Below are 23,544 nucleotides of genomic sequence, written 5' to 3'. Positions count from 1 at the left end.
GCAGTGGCTCCCAGCCCTCCCTCACGGTGGCACCTTCGGGGACATCTCAGCCCTGAAGGTGCCAGCAGGAAGGTCCCAGGACCTCCTCCTGCGGTCACTGGAGCCTGTGCTCCTGACAGTGGAGGGGTGGACCTGGCAGGGGCGCCTGGGGCCCAGCACGGGCGCAGCTGTCTGCAGCGCCCGGGTGCCCTGACCTGCCCCGCCCCGAGGGACTGAGGGGAGCCCCCTCCCAGACCCCACATGAAGGGGGAGCTGTATTCCAGGCCCTCCAGCCTGTCCTTGGACCTTCCCAAGTCCGTCTCTGTCCCCTTGTACCCACAGCCGTGGCTGTGGGTCTACGATGGGGCCCCCACCCCACACGGAGCCAGTCAGTGGGGACCTGAGGACAGTTTCCCAGGATGGACACTGGGACGTGGGGTCACGCTGGGAAGCAAGGACTCCCGGAGGCCCTGGGCACAGGGCTCTCAGGGGCCCAGTAGGTGCTGGCCACAGACGCCCATGGCGGGTAATGACAGTGGGGCCTAGGCAGGAAGCTCAGTCCTGGGACCCTGGGACCCTGGACCCCAGCCCTGCAGGTCACCCACCATCCAATGCCCAGGGCCGGGTCATCGAGCAGGACGCGGAGGATGTAGAGCAGGCAGGTGAGCAGCTTCAGGGAGAAGTTGAACAGCCGGATCCGCAGGCCTGGGGGGAGGGGGGAGCCCTGAGGGGCAGGCGGCCCTGCCCAGCCCAGCCCTTTGTCCTTGTCAGTTGTTGCTGTCCCGCGGGCAGCGTGGCCCTCAGGGCCGGGGAGCGCAGTGGTCTCAGGCAGGGTGCAGCCGAGATGGGGCACCCCTGCGCCCCTCCCTGCGGCCCCACCCTCCACCCTGCCCCTGCCCGTGGACGTACCCCTCCCCCACCTGGCACCCCAGGGCCCCACTCACTGGATCTTTGGTTTTTGATGAAGAACAGCTTGAGCCGCTCCTTGAAGGTGTTCTCGTTGACGTAGAACTCCACCTGCACCCTGGGGGGGAGCGCGCCATGGGGTCCCGCTGAACCCGACGCCTCCTGAACTAAGCCCCAGCGGGGCCTCGGCTCCCCCAGCCTCCTCGGCCGCCTCCCCAGAAGACGGCACTTTTGAGGCCGTGCCCTCCAGAAGCTTCCTCCCGGCACCCCGGGGCCCACTGGCTGCCGCCTGCTCAGCGTCCAGGGCCCTCCAGGCTCCGAGAAGGCTCTGGGCTGCGGCCGGGACGTCAACAGCCCCTGTCACCCCCAGCACTGGGCTCAGGACACAGCAACCGCTCAAAACACACGGCGTGATGCGTGTCAGATAGGAGGTCTAGAAACTGGTCCGTCACTTTGTCCTGAGGCCACCACTCACTGTGGACTTGGGGCAGACGGGCGGCTCCCCTGCCCTCGGGCACCCTGGAGCCCCCCGCACCGCTGCTCCCGGGTTCTGCCCGCGCCCCCCCGCCCCGCCCGGCTGCAGAGGTCTTGAGACCACAGTGGACACAGCAGCAGTCACCAAGGTGCCGGCTGGGGAGGCCGTGTGGCGGCTGGAGAAACTCACGGCCTGGAAGTGGCCGGGCCACTGCCCCTGCCCAGCCTCACCCTGCCGGGATCCCTCCTCTGCCTCAGCTCGCCTGTACCCGAGTCCCACCCTCCTCCGTGCATGGTGCCCGGGGCCGTACGAGGGTCTCTTTCGGGCGCTTGTCTAGAGCCCTTCCCTCCGCAGGGGGCTCAGACGGCAAGCTCAGGTCAGGGTGTGTGGTCTGGCCTGGGGGGGGCGGGGCACGGCGGGACGAGGGGAGGTACCTGAGCCCAGGCTTCCTGCAGGGCCCCCTCCCCTCCCCACCAGGGGTCCCCAGGGGCCACTGTGTCCTAAGAACACCCCTTCCCCGCCATTGTCCTGCCAGGAGCAGCAAAGGCCGCGCTGGGGGGTCTTCCTGCCCCACTGCCGCCTCCCTCCCACCCTCCCAGGGCCTCTCAGCACCTCCCCCACCGGTTCTCCCCTCCCCCTACCCCAACAGTAGGGACCCCAGGGCTGTTGCAGGTGCCTCCTGTGGCCACCCAGCCCCAGGTGTCAATGCCACCGCATGCAAGGGTGACTTCTTGTCTCGCTCCGCCAGAGCCCGCCCTCCAGCAGAATTCTGGTTCCGACCCTTAGTCCCTCCCCAGGCCAGAGGGCTCTGCTGCTTCCAGACATGGCCTACCTCCCGTGCCCCGTCCCCACAGTGGAGAGACCCCCGCCTGCGGCTGCGGCGACCCCAGGGGTCCCACCAAACCCTCTGTCTGCCCCTCTGCCCTCCCCTTCTGGTCTCACTGGATGGCTGGACGTCACCATGGGGACGTTTCTGCCTGTCCACCAGCCCCACCTGCCTCCCACCCATGCGGCCCCACTTGGGCTGACCTCTGACCCTGACCTCCCATCCCCTGAGGGTCCTGCCTGGCCTCCCCTCTGAGGGTGGGCACCGGCTCCACACTGCCCAGCCGCCCACACGGCATGCGGGCCTGTGCCCACGCCCAGCCCGGCCCCGTGTCCCCAGCCAGTGCCAGCCCCGCTCCCGTCCTCTGCCTGGTGGCCCCTCTGGCCGGCGCCTGCTCCTCCCCTCGGCCCCCAGACCTGGGCTGGGCTCGGAGCTCAGAAAACGCAGCCACCGGCCGAGACCACGGAGCCAGCGGCTTGGGCTCCGCTCCGCCTTCACGGCCAGGAAACCGGGACACTCGACCCTTCCCGCTGGGGCTCCCTGGCAGCGACGCCCGCTTCACACACTTTAAACCGAAGTTCCTGCCCAGGCCCCGCGGCTCAGCTCGGCTGACCTGGGACGGTCTCTCCCTGGCCGCCTCTTGGGGCGAGTGCCCAGCCGGGCCGGCCGTGGGCACCATCAGGACGGCCATCCGGCAGCCCACGGCGCTCAGTGGCGGTGCCAGCCTCGGGGGAAAGCGCGGCCACGCAGAGCCAGGGAAGCCCTCAGGCCTGGCGGACGCGGCTCCCCGCGAGGCTGGCGCCCTGCAGCACCCCGAAACCGACAAAGGCAGCTCCGCGTTAATCTGTAATGGGCTGCGGCCGCCGCTCCGCGCGCCACCACGAAAGTGGGTTAAAAATGATCGCTCCGCCCAGAAGCATGTTTGAGGCGACTGGTGTGGTCTGGTTCTCCCCACGGAACCGCGGGGCGCCTGTGGCCACAGCGCCCGGCTGGGCCTGGCTGGTCGGTCGGTCGCGAGGCCGGCGGGGGGCGGGCGGGGATCTAAACGCTCTCTGTGCCCCAGTTTCCCCGCGGACGTGGACAGCGCTGCCCTGACCCCGGCTCCGCGTGACCCCAGGGCAGCTGCAGGGCTCCACCCCACCTGGGTGGCCACGCTCTCCCTCCCCCAGGGCCAAGCGAGCAGGTGGCCCAGCGCACACCCAGCAGCTCCCAGGCCGGGCACGAGCTAGTGGCACATCCCGAGAGGGGACACGGCGTGGTGCGCGGCCCTGGCTGGGCACACAGCCACCGCAGGCAAGGGCTCCTGGGCCGACGGGCAGGAGCACCCAGTTCCGAGTCCTCGCTCTGACAGTTCATTCGTGTGTCCCTGTGACACAGAGGGAGTCTCCACAGACGCCATCTGCCTGGAAACCACGGTGACAACTTTCACAGCCACCTGTCCCAGCACCAGTGGGCGCCGGCACCGCGGGGCGAGGCCCATCAGTGGCAGGATCTGCATCCCGGCCCAGGGGGAGGGCCGAGTACCCCCAGGGGCCCCGCCGCCTGCAGCCCACGGCCAGGGGCCCGGGAACGAGGCTGACAGCCCGCGTGGGCAGGCCTGGCCGCGGCCGGGAGGCTGTGGGAGCTCAGGCCTCAGACGGCGCCAGGTGCACCCGGGTCAGGCCGTGATCCCTGAGGACTCAAAAGGCCAAGCCCCGGCCCCGTCCCTGGGGGCCTGTCCTCGAGACCACGGTGAATGGTTGACACCTGCACTATGAGGACCCGGAGGCTGCGGGTGCCCCCCACCCCACCCCTGAGCTCTGCTGCAGGGCACTGCCAGCCCCCGCTGCAGGGATGAGAACGAGGCCCGGGACCCCCGAGGCCTGTAGCTCCCCCGGGGCACCCAGTGGGTCCCAGGAAATGCCGGGTCTGGGGCCCCAGGGCCCCCGTGGAACAGCAGAGGAGACTGACCCAGGAGGCAGCTCTGCCCCGTCCCTCGCGGCTTGAGTTGAGGCCCGGCCTGGGCCCCTCCTGTAGTCGTGCCCACCGGTGCCCGTGCCCACGGGGGCCCTGAAGAGGCCCACCCACCCCAGCGGCCTCTGAGGAGAGGCCCCGGCCGCCCCGAGACAAACAGGGCAGGCAGAGGCCGGGTGGCCGCAGCCATCCACAGGCCGGGCCGGGCAGGGCACTCCCGGCAGCTGGCCCACACAGATGGTCTGTGCCGGAAGCTCTGAATGCAGTGCAAGGCGCCCAGCTCCGGGGAGCGGGCCAGGCACACGACCGCGGTGCCACCGCCCAGCCCCCACTGCCCTGCACTCACATGGGGCCGAGGTCAGGCGCTGCGCACAGGCCCCTCCGCAGGTGCCAGGCGGCTGCCCGCAGGCCTCGCTCGCAGTGCTGGGCCGGCAGGACAGGCGGGGCCCAGGCCCGGCGCCAACCCTGAGCCCGGCTATTCTGAGCCTGGCAGAGTGTGTGACCAGCAAGGGGCCTGGAAGGGGCAGACACGTGGCCCAGGCCCCCCCGGGGTTCTCGCCCTAACACCTGTGGGCCTCTGGGGCTGCCCACGCTGGGCCACGGCCAGGCTTGGGGCTGGACGCTGAGCCCTGCTGGGCCTCGGAGGGTGTGGGGCCATCTGCTCCGACCAGTGACAGCGCTGCGGCTGCACAGACCACAGCCTCACCCCCAGGGGGCCGCCAACCTGTCCATTTCCCCCCCGGCTTTGAGACTCCGCTCCTCGGGAGCCCAGGGTGGGGCTGGGAGGCCCTTGGTGGGAGCCCACCTTCTGTCTGGAGCCTGCTACACACGCGCCACGGGCCCCGGGCCGGGCAGATGGGGGCCCAGGGTGTGGCCCCAGCCTCCTGGCCTCCAGGGCTCCTGTGGGACGGTGACAGGCCCCGGTCTGGCACCTGGAGGGGGGCTGGGGTGGCTGCCGCTGCCGACTGCCTCGATTAACGGAAGCAGCAGCCGCGTGGAGGCCGCAGGGAACAGGCCGAGCGGTGGCTGCCCTAGCGGCACACGGAGCCTCACTCCACTTGACTGGATCTCAGAGGAAGCCGGGAACCGGTGGCAGAGCCCCGGGCCCAGCGGGACTCACAGTGGGACGGGCACAGCCTCCGGGAGCCCCGCCGCCTCCTGGGAGGGCCGAGGCTGGGGCCCCAGTGGCCACCTGCGTGCCTGTCCCTGTCAGCACTGCGGCGGGGTCCCGGCCCCCACCCTCCCGCTGCTCGCGAGGGCCAAGAACACCACGGCAGGGGACCCTGTTTCCTCCTCCAGGAGCCCGAGGGACACTGCTGTCCCGTCCACACTCAGCACACGCAACACAGAGGCACCTGCGGGTGCTGGGCGTCCGCTGCAGGTCCTCCAGGCTGTGAGGACACTGGCCTGTCACGGAGAGCCCCTGCCCTGCAAGGCACTTACTGAGACACGGAGGACCGCAGGCTGAGCTCTTCCACGGGAGGCCTGGGGACACAGTGGACGCGTCAGTGCGGAAGTGGCCGACAGCGGCTGGGCTGCAGGGCCGGGCGGGCACAGACATGCAGGGAGGCTCCGGCAGGGTCCGAGGGAAGCAGGGTGCCTGTGCCCCCACACCCCCGACTTGTGGCACCCTGGGCACAGCGGGTGGGGGCCTGAGAAAGCAGCGTGGCCTGTCCAGGTACACACCCCTCCTGCGCCTGGGCCGGAGGGGGTGACAGCCACACCTGAGGCCAGGGCCACCCGCCTGCAGCCGAGCAGCGACACCCAGGGGCGTGTGCTCTGACGCCGCCGGCACACAGCCTGCCCCAGGGCCCGCGTGACCCCGGCACCCAGGAGGAGCAGGGTCAGCTCCGGCCCCCCAGGGGAGCCAAGGGCAGCGGCGCAGTCCCAGCGGGTCCCGTGCAGCTGGAGGCCAGGCAGGGCTCGGGGGCGCCTGGGCTGCCCCGGCTCCTGCTCCTAGGGGCTGCTGGCTTCTCCCCGGCCCTACACCCAGCTGGGGCGCGGTGCCTGCCAGCCCTGCCCTGGGCCTCTAGTGACAGGGCCACCCGGGCAGCCTGGCCTTTGCTCATCCCAGTCTGGCTGGCAGGCGGCTGGCGGGAGGGCGTGGCCTGCCCTGGGCAGGAAGCTGGGTGGGGGCTGGGGGGAGCTGAGAACTTTGGAGGACCAGCCTGTACAGGGGCTGGGCAGGGTGGGCTGCAGAGGGTCTTTGCCTGCTCTGATCGTGTGAGGCCAGCTCCTCCTCAAAGGACTTCACAGGGGCCTCTCTCTTTTAATCCTCAAGGCAACCATTTCCCAGAAAAGGAAACAAAGGTTCAGAGAGGACCACTGCCTTGTCAAGGCTACATAGGCAGGAAAGAGGGAGCTGGCCTGCAGAGCGGGGTCAGCCTCCCACACAGCCTGGGGCACAGGCACACGCTCCCCGCCAGTCTGTGGCAGGCCCTCTGGGCGGGAGAGGCAGAGGCCGGACACATGCTGGGAGGGCCAAGCCCTGGCCGGGGCAGCAGCGCACGCAGCACAGAGGAGCCCAGGCTTAGCTGGGCCTGAGCCGTGGGGACACCGGGAGCTGCTGGCAGACCCTGCGTTCTGCCTGCCTCAGGTCCCCTCTGCTGCCCTAAGCTCCTGGCTGGGGCTGGCGGGGCTGCGGTGAGGCCAGGCCAGGGGACACAGACACAGCCCGTGTGGCTGGGCTACCTCGGGTCCCCCCTGTCACTCAGCCAACTGCACGCAGGGCAGCCGCTTGGTGAGGAGGCCAAGTCCTCCCTCCTGACCGCACCCCTCCCGGGCCAAACAGAGCTCTGCCTCCTCATCTGTCACTCTGCCTGTCACTCTGCCTGTCCGGCTGTGGGCGTAGAGGAAGGCCCCCCCCCAACTCGCACAGCCTGAGGCCAGGTGGAGGGTCCAGCCCAGCCCTCCCTGGCTGCCCGTGGGCAAAGGGGCGTGGCCGTTTCTGGCCTGCGGAGACCCTACTGAGGACCTGAGCCCGTCACCAAGACGACCCTGCCAGGCGAGCTCAGACTGAGGAGGGAGGGGAGGGAGCCGGGCCCCCTCCAGGACGTCCAGAACCAAGAAGGTCCGGCAGGCCCCACTCTTGGCTCCCACTGGGCCTGTCCCAGCACTTGGCAGCCGGGAGCCACTCAGTGCCCTGACGCGGCCGGACACGGTGGGTGGGAGCCCTGGAGCCCTCCCCTCCTCCCACGGTGGGCCAGCTGCCAGCACAGGTGACCCGGCCACAGATGCCGCTGCCCTCGTGGGGAAGGTCTGAGCCCAGAGCCTTCCTGCTGTGTCCTGGGAGCCGGGGCTCGGGGAGGGGAGGGGGTCGCCGCATGTCCGAGAGGCAGTTTCCCCAGGAGGCCTGGGGTGTCCTCCTCCCCTGCACCCGGGAACCCCCAAGTCCCACAAGAAGCTTAGGAGGAGGGTTCCGTGCTCAGGTGGGTTTGGGAACTTCCACACGCCACGCAGGTCTCTGAGCGTCCAAGTCTCAGCAGGGCCACGCGCAGCACCTCCTTTGGGCTGAATCGTGTCCCCCTAAACCCACACGTTGAGGCCCTAACTCTCAGGACCTGATCCCGTCTGACCAGGGCCTTGTACGAAGAGGGGACCAGGACACTGACAGGCACTGGGGTGGCCTGCGAGGACACGGGGAGCCAGCCGCACCTGCCCACGCCTTCACCTGGGACCTCCAGCCCCGCATGTGGGGGAATCAGCTTCTGCTGCCTGAGTCCCACCTGGCGCTTTGCCACGGGCCCCGCAGACTCACTCACACTTCGCGAGGGGCCCGTGGCCCCCAGGGGTCAGGACGCCCTGCACCTTCGTGTGGCCACTCGCTGTGCACGTCCCGGTCCAGGACAAAGCAGCCACCAAGACAGGTGTGTCCTGGAGGGGACGGGAGACTCCAGGGCGGGGCAGGAGGCCCGGCAGGGGGCAAATGAGTGGGTGCACCTGGAGACGGACCCCGCTCAGGAGAGGCGCCACGTGGGGGAAGAGCCACTGAGGTGAGCACCGCGGGCTAGGGGCAGGCTCAGGCTCGGGCCGCAGGGCTGGGGGCGTCACGCCGAGGGGCCAGCGAGGGCTGCGGCAGAGCACGGTGGGCAGCGGGTGGGTGCTGCGCAGAGGCAGCGGCTGAGTGGCAGGGGCTCCTTTGGCGGGGACTCAGGGCACACGCTTGGGAGGCAGCAGGAAGGGACTCCCTGGGACGAGGAGCCGCGGAGGCCAGGTGTGGGTGCAGGGACCGCGTCTGAGCACACGGTGGGGCCCCATCAGGTGTGAGGCTGGGAGACCCCGCCGGGGAGGCTGAGGCCGCCTAGGCCCAGGGCTGGCGGGCGCCAGTGGGGGTGGGCGGGGGCCGCACGCTGGCGGCTCAGTGGTGCCCATCCCACAAGGGGCTCTTCACCCCCACCCAGCTCACGTTCCCTGACCACCCCACCCTCCCTCCCTGGCTCACGCGGGAGACGGGGGATGGGGAAGACCCGTGGGCAGGGGCTCCGCCCACCACCTGTGGACAGTAGAGACCCCTCCCCCCACCACCTGTGGCCCCGCTGGAGGCCAAGGGAGCCCTGACCCAGCCGGCCCCTGAGGTGGCCCAGGCAAGCAGGATGGGCGGCTGCAGGCCGCGTCCTCCTCTCCTCCGGCGGACGTGCCGCCTCCCTGCTCCGGTCTCGCCCAGAACCTTGTCAGACCCACATACACAAACAGCTAATCTGCCAAGGCCTCCTCTGCTCAGGAACCTTCGCTGGCTCCCTACTGCTCCCTGCAATGCGCACCTAACACTCAGGAGAGGAGGCTGCAGAGCTCCAGGCCCCGGGCGCGACCCCAGCCGTGCAGATGGCTCCCTCGCCTCTGCTCTGCAGGAGGCTGGCAAGGGCTGCTGGGGGACAGCGTGAGGCCACCCACGTGCAGGGGTCAGCACAGTCAGTGGCCCACAGGGCCAGGAGTGAGCATGGAGCAGGCTTCCTGGAGGAGGTGGCCTCGGGCTGCGCTGGGGGCTCAGAGGCAGCTGGACCCTGCAGGAAGAAGGGTGGCCAGGCCGGCTGTCAGCGGAGCTTCCGGCATCACTGGCCCCTCAGTGTCCAGGGGGCACAGAGACAGGAAAGGGATCCGTCCCCAGGGCGGGGGCAGCACTTGCCTGGCTGCTGCGCCTCAGTGCTGGGGCCGCGCGAGCCGCTTGGCTGTAGCCGGGACAGCCTCGCTCGGTGAGAACGGGCTGGGGGGCAGCCCCCCGGGGGGCAGTGAGGAGCCAGCCTGGGGTGCAGGGAGGGGCCTGGACAGCATGGCCGGGTGCGGGACAGGGGAGGCTCGGGCACCCTTGTCCCTGCCATCTGCTGGGCTCGGGCTCGCCAGCCCTGCCGACGCGGCCCCCCAAGCCTGGCCTCGCCGCCCCTCTGCCTGGAAGGCCCTGCCCCAGGAGGGCCCGCACTCCGCCCGGCCTGGCATGCACCTCTCCTCGCAGGCAGCCTGCGCCCACGGCCCTGCCCACGCCAGGCCGGTCTGATTCATCGGCACTAGCACGGCTCCCGCACGGGGGTGCTGGCTGGGGCGCACTGCGGACCAGGCCTCCGTGTTCTCATCCGGGAAATGGGGGTGCTGCGCCCCACCCCGAGCTGACGGGCCCAAGAGGGGTGGGCACCGCCCACCAGCCCAGGCGGGCTCCCTCCCTGGGCGGGCCTGCCGCGGCCACAGGCCTGCCCCCCACGGGCTGCCCTGAGCCCGAGCCCCACTGTCCAGCCCGGGTCTGCCGAGCTGCCCCGCGTGCCCTGACCCGCCTCGGCCTCCACGGCTCACCCCCGGCGTGGGGCCGGCCCTGCCTCCCCGGGCGGAACCGGCAGGACTGGGGCCGTGGGACAGGGCTCGGCGGGTCCACCTCCTCTCCCCGCAGTCTTACCTGGAGACCCGCCGTGCTCAGCGGAGAGGCGCAGCGTGAGTCCCGCCGGCTCCCAGGCTGGCCGGGTCGGGACGCAGCGCGGTGGGGCCCGGGCGGGGAGACCTCGCCGCCCCCTCCCCCACCCGGGTGCAGGCAGGCGGCAGGTGCGGCAGCGCGAGCGCGAGCGGGTGCGCGGGAAGCCAAGCAGCCCAGGCCCGCAGCCCCTACCTCTGGCCCATGTCGCTGCCCACAGAGCCCCCGCCGCGGGCGGGCAGCAGCGGGCTGAGCCCATGCGGCTCCTCGGGGGCCGCGGCGCCGGCAGGGGTGCCCCCCGGGCCCGCCTTGCCCTCGGACGGTGAGCGCGGCAGCTTGGCCCGAGCCATTCTGCGGGAGCCTTGGCGGCGGCGGCGGCGGCGGGAGGCGAGGGGGGCGGCGCCAGGCGGAACCATCGCCCCGCCCTCCCCGCCCTCCCGCCGCAGTGGCACGGCCAGGCCCGCCTGCCCCCGCCCCTGCCAGGGCGCCCCCATCCAGGAGGGATGCCAGCACCCCGCGGTCCTGCAGCTGCTTTGGCAGAAGTCAAGTAAGGGCAATAATGACAGTCACCGTGGGGGGCGGGGAGGAGCCAGGAGCAGGGACTGCAGGGGGCCAGCCGTCCCTCCTGGCCACAGCCCTGCCTGCCCTGCAGCCCTCACCCCTGCGCCAGGTGACACTGCGGGTGTGTGCTGCTCTCCCTCCGTGGGCGCTCAGGGTCCTCACCCCACGTCCCACCCCAAAGCTGTCAGGGCACAGCCCACGGGGCATTGCCTGACCAGTGCCCGCATGCCAGTCTGGGCCCGGGGCGCCGGATCCCTCTGTGCCCGGGGGGTGCCGGTCTGCACCAGGTGCCGGGCCACGGCCTGTGTGGGGTCCTCGCAGCCCTCAGCAGGCGGCAGGGGCTCTTGTCCTGTCTCAAAGTGGGGACTGAGGTGCTGGGAGGGAGTGGCTTCCCCAGGGGCGACACAGGAGGGAGCAGAGTCAGGATTCGAACGCAGGACCTGCTGACCCGGCCCAGCTGCTGTGGCCACATTATGTGGCCCTTCTAGCCCAGTCCCTTCCATCGCACAGACCGGGCTCCAGGTGACCCACCCAGGTGACGGGCAGGTCACAGGCAGCAGGTGTTGGTGTTGGGGGTCCGGCTGCCCAGAAGCCCTGCTCAGAGTGGCAGGAGGCCCTGAGGCCAGAGCCAGCCGTGGGCCCAGCTCGGGGTCCACAGAGCAACGTGGCCTGACGTGTCCAGCACGTCCTGCCGCAAGGCGTGGACAGCCTGGAGCCCGACCGCTGCACGGGGGAGGTGGCCTGGGAGCCCAGGAAAAGCGAGGAGGCCCTTTTACAGAACACACGCTCCATGCGGGGGCCGCCCCGGGGGAGGGCCGGGTGCATCCCAGGTGTGTCCTGAAGGTGAGTTGGCCAGGCCTCCTGGGGGGCCAGGTGGGGAGGAAGTGGGGGTGGTGACGCCAGGCGGGAAGATGCAGCAGCAGGCAGGGCCATGACAACACCCACTTTGGACATTCCCAGAGTGACTGCCAGGCCATGCTTGGTGGGGGGGGGCACCCACACCTGGTGCTCTGAGGGGCTGTCAGGCTGGAGGGGGCCTCTCTGGGCCCCCAGTTCGGCAGTAGGATCTGAAGCCCTGAGCAGCTGGGGTCACCTCAGAGGAGTGGTGCAGCCTGATGCCAGCCCAGAGCGGGAGAGGACAGCAGGGCCTGGCAGTGTGATGTCCACAGGAGCGTGGGGGCGTGGGGACAGCCACGGGGACAGGTGTGACGTCTAGAGGTGTGCGCATAGATTGGGGACAGCTGTAACATCTATAGGTGTGCGCATAGATTGGGGACAGGTGTAACGACTATAGGTGTGCGCATAGATTGGGGACAGGTGTAACGACTATAGGTGTGCACACAGATTGGGGACAGGTGTAACATCTATAGGCGTGTGCATAGGTTGGGGACAGGTGTAAAGTCTAGAGGTGTGCGCACAGATTGGGGCAGGTGTAACATCTATAGGCGTGCACGTGGGTTGGGGCAGGTGTAACATCTATAGCCGTGCACGTGGGTTGGGGCAGGTGTAACGTCTAGAGGTGTGCACATAGATTGGGGCAGGTGTAACATCTATAGCCGTGCACGTGGGTTGGGGCAGGTGTAACGTCTAGAGGTGTGCACATAGATTGGGGCAGGTGTAACATCTATAGGCGTGCACGTGGGTTGGGGCAGGTGTAACATCTATAGCCGTGCATGTGGGTTGGGGCAGGTGTAACGTCTAGAGGTGTGCGCATAGATTGGGGCAGGTGTAACATCTATAGCCGTGCACGTGGGTTGGGGCAGGTGTAACGTCTAGAGGTGTGCGCATAGATTGGGGCAGGTGTAACATCTATAGGCGTGTGCATGGGTTGGGACAGGTGTAACGTCTGTAGGTCTGAGCACAGGTTGGGGCAGGTGTGGGGGCTGCCCCAGGAGCCCCAGGAACCTGGGGCGACAACCAGACGTAGTGAAGCCCGTGATGACTCCGTCGGCAGCCAGCAAGGAGGGTGGGGGCCGTGGTCCTCCCGAAAGGCATCTGGGAGCACAAAGAGAGGTGCGGGACTCCGCCCCCCACCCTCCTCCCACCCCGAGGCCAAACCGGGACGCCCACGGGGCCCTGGGGGACCCACCCACAGCCCCCACTGGGGGAGGCACCCTGACCTTCACCTCTGGCTGGGGCAACCCCAGCTCGACCCTCAGACAAGGCAAGACCTCTTGGCTGTCCCTGGGAGGGGAAGGGCATGGAGCTCCGGGCACCCAGCCTATCAGGGCACACCCTGGGCACGGCCACCCCACGGACCTCAGTGGCCAGGGCAGATCCCGGGCGTGTGATGCTTGTGCGGCCCCACCCGGCTCCCGGGCTGCAGGCGGGGGTTGGGCATGGGCTGGAGCACCCAGCACCCCCCCACCCCCGAGGGAGGGAGGGTGATCGCAGGCCGTCTGGCTGCCGCAGGGAGGAAGGAAACCGTGACCAAGCTGCACACGGGTTACCTGGCGACATCATGCCCGGTGGAACCGGCCAACCACAAAGGCAAAGCCTGTGGGACCCTCTGGGACCCGGAGCATCAGAACCACAGCGACAGGCGGTGGGCCGGGGGGCAGGGCTGGGAGGGGCGGGGGGTCGCTGTTTCCCGGGACAGAGCGGCAGGCGGGAGGTGGCAGTTCTGGGGGTGGTGATGGCTGCACAGTGGGAACGTCCTTAATGACACGGAGCCGAGCACTCAGGATTGGTAAAGACGGTAAATTTACATTATGTGTATTTTACCCTAACTAAAGCAGATAAATTTAAAGAAAAGAAGGAAGGGGGGGAGGAAGAATGAGAGAAAAAAGGAAAGGGAGAGAGAATGGATTTTAACAGAGAACCCGCCAATGACAAAAGGGGAGCCCAGAGCCGAGGGAGACCCCCACAGGGGCTTCGGGCACCGCATGAACTTGGCAAGGACAAGGTTCTATGAACGGAGCCCTCAAAAGGGACAAAGTCTGTTCCTCCCCACACATTGAGCTCCAGGAACCGGCGAGAGCCCAGACACCCCCCGGCTATCACCAAATGCGTCCAAACCACCAAGAAAGCCCAGCGGAGGCGGGCGCAGGCCGGGGTGGGACGGAGGGCTCCACCCGCAGGTGTTCCTGCCCTGGGCAGAGGCCCCACCGGCTTTAAGCACTTAGAATGTATTCAGAGGTGTTTAGAGACAGAGTGGCAAAGCAAAGCCAACTCTGCCCTGAGCGCCAGGAACACGGCACAGGAGCACTTTGCCCAGAGGTTGCCCCGCTCGGCCGAGCTCCAAGGGCAAAGGGAGAGTCCTCCGGGCTCAGCCAGGAAGAGCAAGTCGCCCATGAGGGGCGCGGTGCGCCAGCTTCGGGTTTTCCGCAGCAAATCAGGCACCACGGGACAGTCCCTGCTGATCAAGTCCCCAGGGGAAAAGCGCTAAGACTCTTCCACCCAGCCAAGGCGTCACTCAGGGTGGCGGATACGGGCGAGTCCTCCACTGAGGACGGAATGTCGCACGGCTGCAGACGCCCTTGGGAAAACCACCACTGTCACCTCAATGCGAAACGCAGCCACCAAAAGAAACATCACAGTCAGGAAGTCTGGGGTGGAAAAGCCACTGTGGGGGGACAGGCGGTCAGTGAGAAACCCCTTAGGTGCGTACGGAGCACGAGCTAGATAGTGACGCAAAGTAGGTGACGATTTTAAACCTCCTGGGTGGAGTAAAAAGGTACCGCGGCTGCGAGCGTGGGCGCCTGGGGCTGCCGTGGTCCCGGGCAGACGCTGCGAGCCTGACCTGTCCCTCGGGGAGAACATCCCCGGATGGCGGCTCCCAGGGCGGAGCGCGGAAACCCTGCTCTGTGAGAGAACGAGACGTGGCAAAGCGGAACGGCGGCGTCCAGGGGTGCAGAGCCGGCCGGAAGGGCCCCCGGCCAGGACAGGGATGTTGGTGCCACAGGCGACGATGACTCAGAGGACAGGTGTGGGTTTCCTGCGGTGCTCAGACAAATGGCCACAGTTCAGCGGCTTGAAACACGCTTGCTATCACGCAGGAAGTCAGAGGCCCCAGAACCCGGCGCTGGCTCCTCCCGGCGGCTCCAGGGGACATCGGCTTCTCTGCCCTCCCAGCTTCTGGGGCCACTGCGTGCCTCGCTGGGGGTGCTTCCTCCACCTCCTCCCCCGACGTGGACTCGGCCCTGTGTGGAGCTTGGGCCGGCGCAGATAAGACACGCTCATCTCCCGTCTCTCGCCTCTGCCACGGACGGCCACGTAGGCACAGGTTTCTAGGATTAGGACGTGGACATCTCGGAGGGGTGTTACGTAGCCCACCTCACCTGGTGCATCTGTCCCCTCCACGGGTCACTCTGCGACACTCAGAGGAATCCAGGAAACCCACAGCTGCCCGTTTGCAGCCGCTGTTCCGCGCTGCCTGCCCCGGTCACCGGCTGTCCGGGCGGAAGGGCCACGGGTGTTTCCAGCAGGAGCCGCGTTTTGGGCAACGGCTGCTCCCGCCGGCGGGGGCCGCGCAGCAGGTGGCTAGTGCTGGTGGACGGAGAGACAGCGAGAGGGGCCAGCCAAGCGCGGCAAGGCCAAAGTCCCCAGCTGCACAGTGGAAGGTCATGTGTCCACAAAGTGACAGGTCACCTTGAGGCGACGGGGCAAGTGACACCACCCAATGGAGGGGTCAGGCTGCCATCGCTAGCCTGGGGGCCCATCAGGCCACCTCTAACGGGGCAACCAGGACTTGAGGCCACATGCAGCCCCAGTGGCACCTGCCACGTTCCTCACCTACACTGAGCAGCCCCCACACAAGCTGAACCACCACAGAGAGGCCCCCAGACACATGCAGGTGGTGGGACATTCCGCAGGGCCAGAGGCCTGACAGTCCGCGTAACAAACTGCCACCAACTGGAAGCTCAAAGCAACACCCCTGTATTATCCCACAGTTCTGCGGGCCGGAGTCCAGGCAGGGCTGAGCCGAGGGTCTCCTGAGGCCGAGCTCAAACATTGGCAGGGCTGGGCTCTCACCTGGAGCTCTGGGTGCACGAAATCCACGGAAATCCCGCAGGCGGAGGGGCCGGGGGCTGAGTGAATTCACACCTAACAGGTACGGCACACACTGTCTGGGTGACGGGCACAGGTGAATTCACACCTAACGGGTACGGCGCACACTGTCTGGGTGACGGGCACAGGTGAATTCACACCTAACGGGTACGGCGCACACTGTCTGGGTGACGGGCACAGGTGAATTCACACCTAACGGGTACGGCGCACACTGGGTGATGGGCACAGGTGAATTCACACCTAACGGGTACAGTGCACACTGGGTGACGGGCGCAGGTGAATTCACACCTAACGGGTACAGTGCACACTGGTTGACGGGTGCAGGTGAATTCACACCTAACGGGTACGGCGCACACTGTCTGGGTGACGGGCACACATACTCCAACAGTACAGAAGCAATTCATGTAACGAAAACATTTGTGCCACTGTAATACTGTGAAATTAAACATAAATAAATAAGAAAAAATAAAGAATCCGCTTCCGGGCTCATTCGCCATCTGCAGACTCCAGGTCCCGCGCCTGCAGGACTGAGGTCCCCTTTCCTGGAGCTGTCGGCGGGGGCGGCTCTCAGCTCCCGAGGGCCCCTCACCCCTTGGCACGCGGCCCCATCCTCAAAGCCGCCTTCCTGCCTCGGAGCCTCCAGGCACCTGGACAGCCTCTTCCGCCCACCAGCCCGAGCACACTCCGCCCTCAGAGGGCTCACGTGATTGGATTCTGCCCCCGCAGGTAATCTTTCTGGTTAACTCAAAGTCAACTGATCAGTAACCTTAATTATATCCCTCCGTGCACATCTGTCTCCAAATTCCCCTTGGTACGGGGACACTCCAGTGACCGCATTTTACCTTGGGTACCTCCGTGAAGACCCTATTCCAAGCACAGTCGGATCAAAGGTGCTGTGGGTTAGGGCTTCAGCATATAAATTTGGGGGGTTGCAGTTCACCCCTCACACTGTGTCATGTAACAGTCCTGGTGTGACGCCTCATATTCCCAGTCTCGGGGGTCAGGGCAGGGAGTCTGGGGGCCACATCTGATAGCAGTTGTTTTCAGTGATCAGGGGACAGGCACTTCCCAGGGAAGCCCTGGCCCTCCGGACACCCCCCAGGAGAGCCAGGAGGGCCCTGTGGACCCCACGCCGCCACCGGACTGCAGCCGAGCTTCTGCCTTCACTCCCGCGGTAGCCGACGTCCTGCCGCGCCCCACGCTGAGTGCTGGCGGCAAAGGCCATGTGGGGGCCAGGGCTGCGGGGGCGGAGGGGTGCTGTGAGCAGGGGCCTCCCGGGACCCACGGACGCCCTGGACGTCCAAGGAGCCAGAAACGGAAGCTCGGCCAGTCAGGCTTCCTGCCTTCCTCCGCCAAGCCTGCCGTGGGAGGGATCGTGCCCCCAGATTTCCACGCTGAACCCTGACCCCGTGGGATGGCGTTAGCCATCGGGAGGTGGGCAGGGTCAGAGGAGGCGGGGGCCCTCTCGGCGATGGGGTTGGCGCCTTCCGTCTGCCAGGTGAGCGCAGCAAGACATGCGTCTGTGGCCGGGAAGGCAGCCTCACCAGGAACCGCGTCTGCCGGCACCTCGAGCCCCAGAATGGGGAGAAACACATCCGCGGGGGCCGCACAGGCACCAGCACCCCCACGCCCACTTCCGGCGCACGAGGCCGGGCGCTGCGAGTGCCGTGTAGCAGGAAGCATGTTGGAAAGGGGGGTGGAGCCCACACTGACCGTGGTTTCCGTGACGCATGGCTGCCAGCTGCCCCCGGGACCCCTAAATCAGGGGGAATCTGATCTTGAGTCCTGCACACGCGTCCTCGGGACAAAGCCATGTGCTGAGCCGTGCCAGCCCTGGGACGTCAGATCTGCCCTCTCGGGGCTCCCCCAGTGCTGCCCAGGTGGGCAAGGATAGCCAGAGCCTCTTCACGGAAGACCACAGAAAGCGGAAACCTGGACGGATCGCCACCTGGCTCCTGAGGGTCGGGGCAGCCGGCCGTGCCCACCAGGGAGGACGCGGTTCAGCGGGGTAGCTGGTGCTCCTCAGGGCCACGGCCTTGCCCTGGTTGTGGGGGCCCCACACACCCACAGCCTCCACCCCCGCCGCTGCCGGCCCCCCAGGGCTATAGCGCACCCCGAGCCCCCAGACCCACACTTGGAGGGAGGACACAAGCAGGACATGTGGCCCACAGCAAGGGGTCACCGCCCTCCCCTTCCCCCCACCCTGAGCCACGCCCCCCCAGCTCTGGCTCCCCGGCAGGGACCCCAGCTGCCGCCCACCTGCCCACCAAGGCCATCCCTCTGGCAGGTGCGGATTCACACCAGACAGGCCCCAGCCTGGGCCAGGTGAGAAGGGCCAGGGCAGATTGGTGTCCCCCTGGCCCTACCTTGACTGGGGGTGCTCCGGGCAGGGCCAGCCTGCTCGCAGCAGGACAGTCCGGGCGGAGTTTAAAACAGAAGCCCCGGAGGCCAAGGAGGCCATTTCCCGAGCTCAGCGGCTCTGGCAGGTCGCACACGAGTGGCACTGGCCGGACGGCCCCACCATGGGGCCTGGCTGGCATGGGGGGCAGGGGGGGCTTCCTCGCCCTCCAGGGCTGTCCCGGCTTCCGTCAGTCCACACAAACTCGCTCACGGCACAGGTGCCCACGGGCCATGTTTCCCAAACCCACTGCTGTCCTGCCTCAGCCCTCACCCCACCTGTGGCTCCCCGCCCCGATTGCAAACCTGCACTGCCCCATACCCCACCACCGTCCCCTGGACTCTGGGCTGTGTCCCCACGTCCCACCCTCACCGTGGGACAGGCCAGGCGACACCCACCTCCTGCCTGTTCCTTTCGCTTTCAAAGCCCCAGATGCACCTGGAGCTGCACCTCTGACGTCGGCACCCGGGTCCAGTGGCTCCTGCCCAGCCCCCGCCCCCTGGCAGGTGCAGGTCCCACCAGCCCAGCCCCAGTGCCCCAAAGCACCCCAAAAGAAAGCTGATGGGGCCCTGGGTTCCTCCCCAAACTACTCTGCCTTCAGCACCAGGCGGCTCTGGGCTGGTGGGGCAGGAGCTGGCCCTGGGGCAGAGGCTGCCGGCTCTCTGCTCTCCTGGTGCTGGCTGGGCGGGCTGCTGGGGGTGGGCAGGGTGACGGGGGCGGGGTGGGGGGGGGGGATGGGGCACTTAGCAGGCGATTGATCCTGAGCTCCAGAGGGAACTTCCACGGAGGCCTCACCCAGCCACACCCGGCGCCATACCTCCTGGCCCAGCTCGAACTGTTCAGTCACTAATGGTAACCGGTAAGTGCTCTGGGGGTGGGGCTGTCCCTAGAGACACCCCACCCCCCCGACTCCTGATTGGAGGCCTGGTGGGGCCTTCGCCCCAGGAGAGGAGCTTGGCCTGTCCCCAGGGGCGCGAGGTCCAGCCCTGCCCCTGCTGGGTCAGGGGGACCACCTGCCCCCTCTGTGGCCACTGCCTGCAGGCTGGCCCCGTCAAGGCAGGGACGGCTGCCTCCAGGTTCCTGGCAATGCTCGGTCCTGCCTGTCCTCTCGGGTCATGCGGAAAAACATTTGTTGTTGCTCAAACACCAGAGAAGCAGGTCAAGCTCCACTCTGGTCAGTGGAGCCAAGGAAACAGCCCAATGGGGCCCTTCTGGGCAGTGTTCTCACCCCGACCTCGCGCCCTGGGGGTGCCGCCCTGGCTGCTGGTTCAGCCCGGGCCAGCGAGGAGCAAAGCCCGAGGCAGGGGCGTCCGGACACTTCCTGAGGCCGCCTGGGAGGACAGGAGACGTGGCGTGGCCTCCAGCCGTGGCTTCGGCCCCCGGGCGGCTGGGCCCTGCTCCGACAGCCTCCCCTGCCCCCCGTTCTCCCCACCGGGGCGATTCCGTCCCTTCTGGGAGGTGATCCTGTGGTGTGGCTGCCCCCACAACACACACAGTGTCTTCCGGGGACTGGGGGGCTCACGACGGCTGAGGCTGCGTCTCCAGACCAGGGGGCGGCAGGAGGCACCCAGAGCCCGACGTGTGGGGCACCTGTAAGGACCAAAGCCCTGGGCAGCCCTGCCCCACGGGACCTCAGGCTGCCCTCTGGGGGCTGTTAACCCCCTCTGCAGAGGGGGGAGCCCGAGTCTGTGACCACGACGCCTGCTTGGGTTTCCAGGACGCTGGAGGTGGCTCTGGGGGGGAAGGGCAGAGGGGCAGTGAGGCATCTCAGTCCGGCTTGACTTCTGCCAAGTGCTGCTCCCTGGAGCCCCCAGACCACAGCCTGGCCGGTAGTGGGGAGGGTCCACCCAGGACCTCATTGCCCCGAAGGGGTGAGCTCCCAACCATGCCCTCCTCCCCGGGCAGGGCTGACTCACAGCTCCGGGCCCTCTGGGAGCCGCCCGGCAGGAAGCCTCCTCCACCCACGTGGGCAGCCGACTCTTCCCTCCCCCAAGGCCACAGGCATGAGGCTGCCGTGACTCACTGGAAGCAGCTCTGCCCCCCGGAGCCCACGGCCGCCCACGGCCACCCCCAGCCCGCCAGGAGCAGGGCGGCAGCCCCCACCCCCCCACCCCACAGAGCCTGCCTGGGGCGGGGTGGGGGAGGGGCTGGGGGCACCAGCTCCGGGCTAAGCCCCCACCCTGCGCTGGCCCCACGCTGGTGGCTGGGTCCCCCCACCCTGGAGACTGAGCTGGGCCCCGCCTTGCCCAGACGTCCCCTTAGCAAAGGCCACCACCGCAGTCCTGGGGGTCCCATGTGGGCCTGGGCTGCTCCATCCCCCCCCCATCTCTGCCCAGAGTCCGCGGAGCCTCAGGCCTGCTGGTGCAGGGACAGGTCTGGCCGCCCCCCCTGCAGCCTGGGAGCCTGCCACCCCCCCCCAGCTCACCTGCCAAGGCAGCCCTCCAGACAAAGAATGTTTGAGAAAACACAAAGCCTTCTGGGGGGGGCTCTCTGCCCCATCTTTGCCCACGGTGGCTGGCAAGGAGAGGAGGAGAGGATGCCAGGCTGGCGGCGAGACCAAGAGTCCTGGTCACTCCTGAGGTCCGGGCTCCCCTTCCCATGCCCCATCAGGAAGGCCTGAGTCTGCAGTGTGCACAGTGGTGATGACGCCGGCACAGAGCTGGGCTGTCCGGCAGGTGACATGGCGGGAGCCCGGCCGGCCCCGTCTCCCCTGCTCCTGTGCGCCCGGAAGGCTGCTGGCCCCAGGACCCTGCTCAGCCAGCACGGTGCCTCGCGGGGCCCCTGCAGCTTTCACGGGGTGCAGGGCAGAGTCGCTGGGCCCCTGGCCGCCCCCTCCCCACCTTGGGGCTCTCTGGGTGCACTGGGACTCGCCACCCCCCCCCAGGCCTGGCCTCCTCGCTGGCCGAGCCCCCTCCCCCCACACGCGGAGACACCAGTGCCCACCCCGGGCGAGAGCCCCGCGACAGACCCGGCCACGGCGGGGCCTTGATGCTCTGCGTCTTCCCCACGGCACATGTCACATCCCACGGGGAGAGAAGGACGTGGAGGGACACAGACACTCTGCAGCCACGTGTGTGTCTCCTCGAGAGGACACGCGGCCACACAGCCACACACACACGCAGTCCGACTCCAACCCAGTCAGCCCAGCAGGCCAGAGACGGCCCCCGCAAACCAGGGCCAGGGGACACAAGTCTGCGGCTGCCAGGGGCTAGGGGAGGGAGCGGTGGGGGCAACTCCTGACGGGCGAGGGGTCTCCGTTCAGGGTGATACAAACGCCCCGGTGTTGTGTAGCGGGTCAGGGTCGCATGACGTTGTGAACGTACTGCGTGTCCCTAGTGGCAAACTTTCCGTGTTACATATCTGACTACAGTCTCAAAACCCATGTGCAGGGTCTGGGGCTGGACTCCACACCGGCCCGGGGCCGGGAGAGCTCTCTCCAGGCACACCCACGCCGCGTGGCTGATGCCACCCGCTGCTGAAAACCGGGGACACAGCCCTGCAATTACATCAACCGCAGCCGGTCGCCCGGCGGCCCTGGGCACCATTAGGAGAGACGGATGCCACTTCCTGCCCTGCATCGGAAGATCTCCCACGGCTGCTTTTCCAGAATTAACCACGTCCCAGCTGAGCAGCCGAGCGGCTGCTGTTGACTTGGAAGGATGTTGAGTCCACGGGTTTGGCCCAGGGAAGCCCCCAGTCCTGCCAGGGGGTCCCAGCAGGGTGGGAGAGCCCCTGCCACGGGGGCCGGGCTGCCTCCCCTCCGCCCAGGCAGGGAGGTAAACTAGACTCTGCTCCTGGCCAGGCTTATCCATTGCTCTAGCACTTGGTCACGGAGGGGGAAGCCCATCGGGTTTAAAGCCCCTGTAGGACCCTGCTCCTGCACCCCCAGTGGGTGAGGACTGAGGGTCCAGTCTCCACGCCAGCTCCGAGGGTCTGGAGGCTCGACAGGGTGCGCCCCTGCCAGGGCAGTGCGGCTTTGAGACCACTTTCCACTCGCGTTCGCAGCCCCTCACGTGCACAGGTCCTCAGCCACAGTTTCAGCTGTGGGTTACGCTGAACGCTCTGTGTGCCCCGGAGACTTTCAGCCCCTCGCCCACCACGTGCCAACCTGAACAATGCCACTGTCTGCAGGCGGGTTTGGGGATGGCGGGGAGGGAGCCCACAGGCAGCAGCAGCCGCCGGCCCCGCTGGCAGGAGAGAGCCCTGCGCCGAAGCCCCGCAGGCTCCGCCACGAGTCTCGGCGCCCTCTCCTTCCCAGCCTGCCAGCGCGCCCTCCCCCAGGCTGGTGGGGAGTGCTGGGTGTTCACGACACAGCTGCGCCGGGAAAGGCAGAGACAAGCAGCGTCCTGCCAGCCCCTGGGCACACGAATGACGCCCACGGGGCATTCTGCTGTCCTCTACAGAAAGACGCACGCTCGTTTTGCTTTACTACGCCCGAGAGAACTGGAGAGCCCGGAACACTGTCACTCTGCACAAACGGCCAGGCACGATCTTGAAGGACACTGTCCCCCAGTGAATGACTGACAGGCCACCACAGGCTCCGACCGGAGGACACCAGCCCTGGCCAGACCACGGGGCTGCACCCGAGGCTTCCGCCGGCAAAGCTGCGGGACAGGGGGCTGGGGACAGAGTCGGCAGGGCAGCCCCCCAGGCGGGTCTCGGGGACACTCCCCCGCACCGAGCACCTCGCGCCACCCTCCAGGCGCCCTCCCGGGAGGTGCTGCCCTGCCCCCACCCCCTCCAAACTTCTGCGCCCCGGAGCGAGTGCGGCGGCCTTCAGCACCGTGGACAGCGCCGACCCCGGCGCTCCGCCTGGCTGTCCCTACCTGTCGTCGCTCTGGAAGGACTGGTCGCCCAGCAGCAGGTCCCGGAAGCGGTACCGTGGCGGCAACGGCAGCACCTCCGAGTCCAGGTCGTTCATCCTGAGGCGGGCAGTGTCCGGGCGCTCGCAGTCCCCGGCGCAGGGCCGCCTGCGGGCACACGCCTGCCCTCAGCCCACGACCACGCGACCGACCGCGGGCGGCCTGGCGGCACCTGCGGCCGCAGACTGGGGCAGGAGCGGGGGCGGGGCTCCCTCAGAGCCCGGCGGGGGCGGGGGAGGTAGGGCGGGAGCTGTCCCGGCCACTGAGGACCCAGCCGGCCCTGGTACCGCCCCCTTCCTTAGACCTCCCCCCCCACGGCCAGCGCAGACCCTGCTCCCTGCTGCTGCCCCGTGCCCACGGCCCTCGCCAGGGCCGCGCAGCCGTCCCCTGGGGCCAGGACACCCACCAGGGCCACGCAGACCCTCGCAGACCCTCAGCACAGAGGGGCGGGGTGAGCGACCAGGAGGCTCAAGAGGCCCCTGTTGGCAGCACCCCCAGAACCCAGGGGGTCAGGCCCTCTGGGTCCCAAGCTGCCTGCCAGTGTCACCAGGTGGGGGTTCCCTGAGTCCCACAGAGCTGCAATGGTGGGGGGGGGTGTGGGGCAGAGCAGGTAAAGGGGGTCCCTGGTGGTCCGCAGCACTGTGGGGCCCATGGCTCCTGCACCTTCCCTGTCCCCACATCCAC

At 68.2% G+C, this 23,544-nt stretch overlaps 1 protein-coding gene across 1 annotated transcript in view; it reads right to left on the bottom strand.

Moving 5' to 3' along the window:
- The window catches only part of KCNT1 (potassium sodium-activated channel subfamily T member 1), a 31,205-nt gene extending 28,721 nt beyond the window's left edge, over positions 1 to 2,484 (bottom strand). The window contains exons 1-6 of the mRNA XM_045563170.1: positions 2,403 to 2,484; positions 1,629 to 1,756; positions 1,361 to 1,552; positions 1,115 to 1,218; positions 924 to 1,003; positions 585 to 684 (exon numbers count right to left, since the gene is read on the bottom strand). Coding sequence (XP_045419126.1) covers positions 585 to 684; positions 924 to 1,003; positions 1,115 to 1,218; positions 1,361 to 1,552; positions 1,629 to 1,756; positions 2,403 to 2,484 — 686 coding nt within the window. The remainder of the gene's footprint in view (positions 1 to 584; positions 685 to 923; positions 1,004 to 1,114; positions 1,219 to 1,360; positions 1,553 to 1,628; positions 1,757 to 2,402) is intronic.
- Positions 2,485 to 23,544: the final 21,060 nt, after the last annotated feature.

The sequence above is a fragment of the Lemur catta genome, chromosome 10 (genome assembly GCF_020740605.2).
Source record: "Lemur catta isolate mLemCat1 chromosome 10, mLemCat1.pri, whole genome shotgun sequence".
Lineage (NCBI taxonomy): Eukaryota > Metazoa > Chordata > Mammalia > Primates > Lemuridae > Lemur > Lemur catta.
The sequence above is the reverse complement of the archived record's forward strand: the minus strand, read 5'-3'. Positions and strand labels throughout refer to the sequence as shown.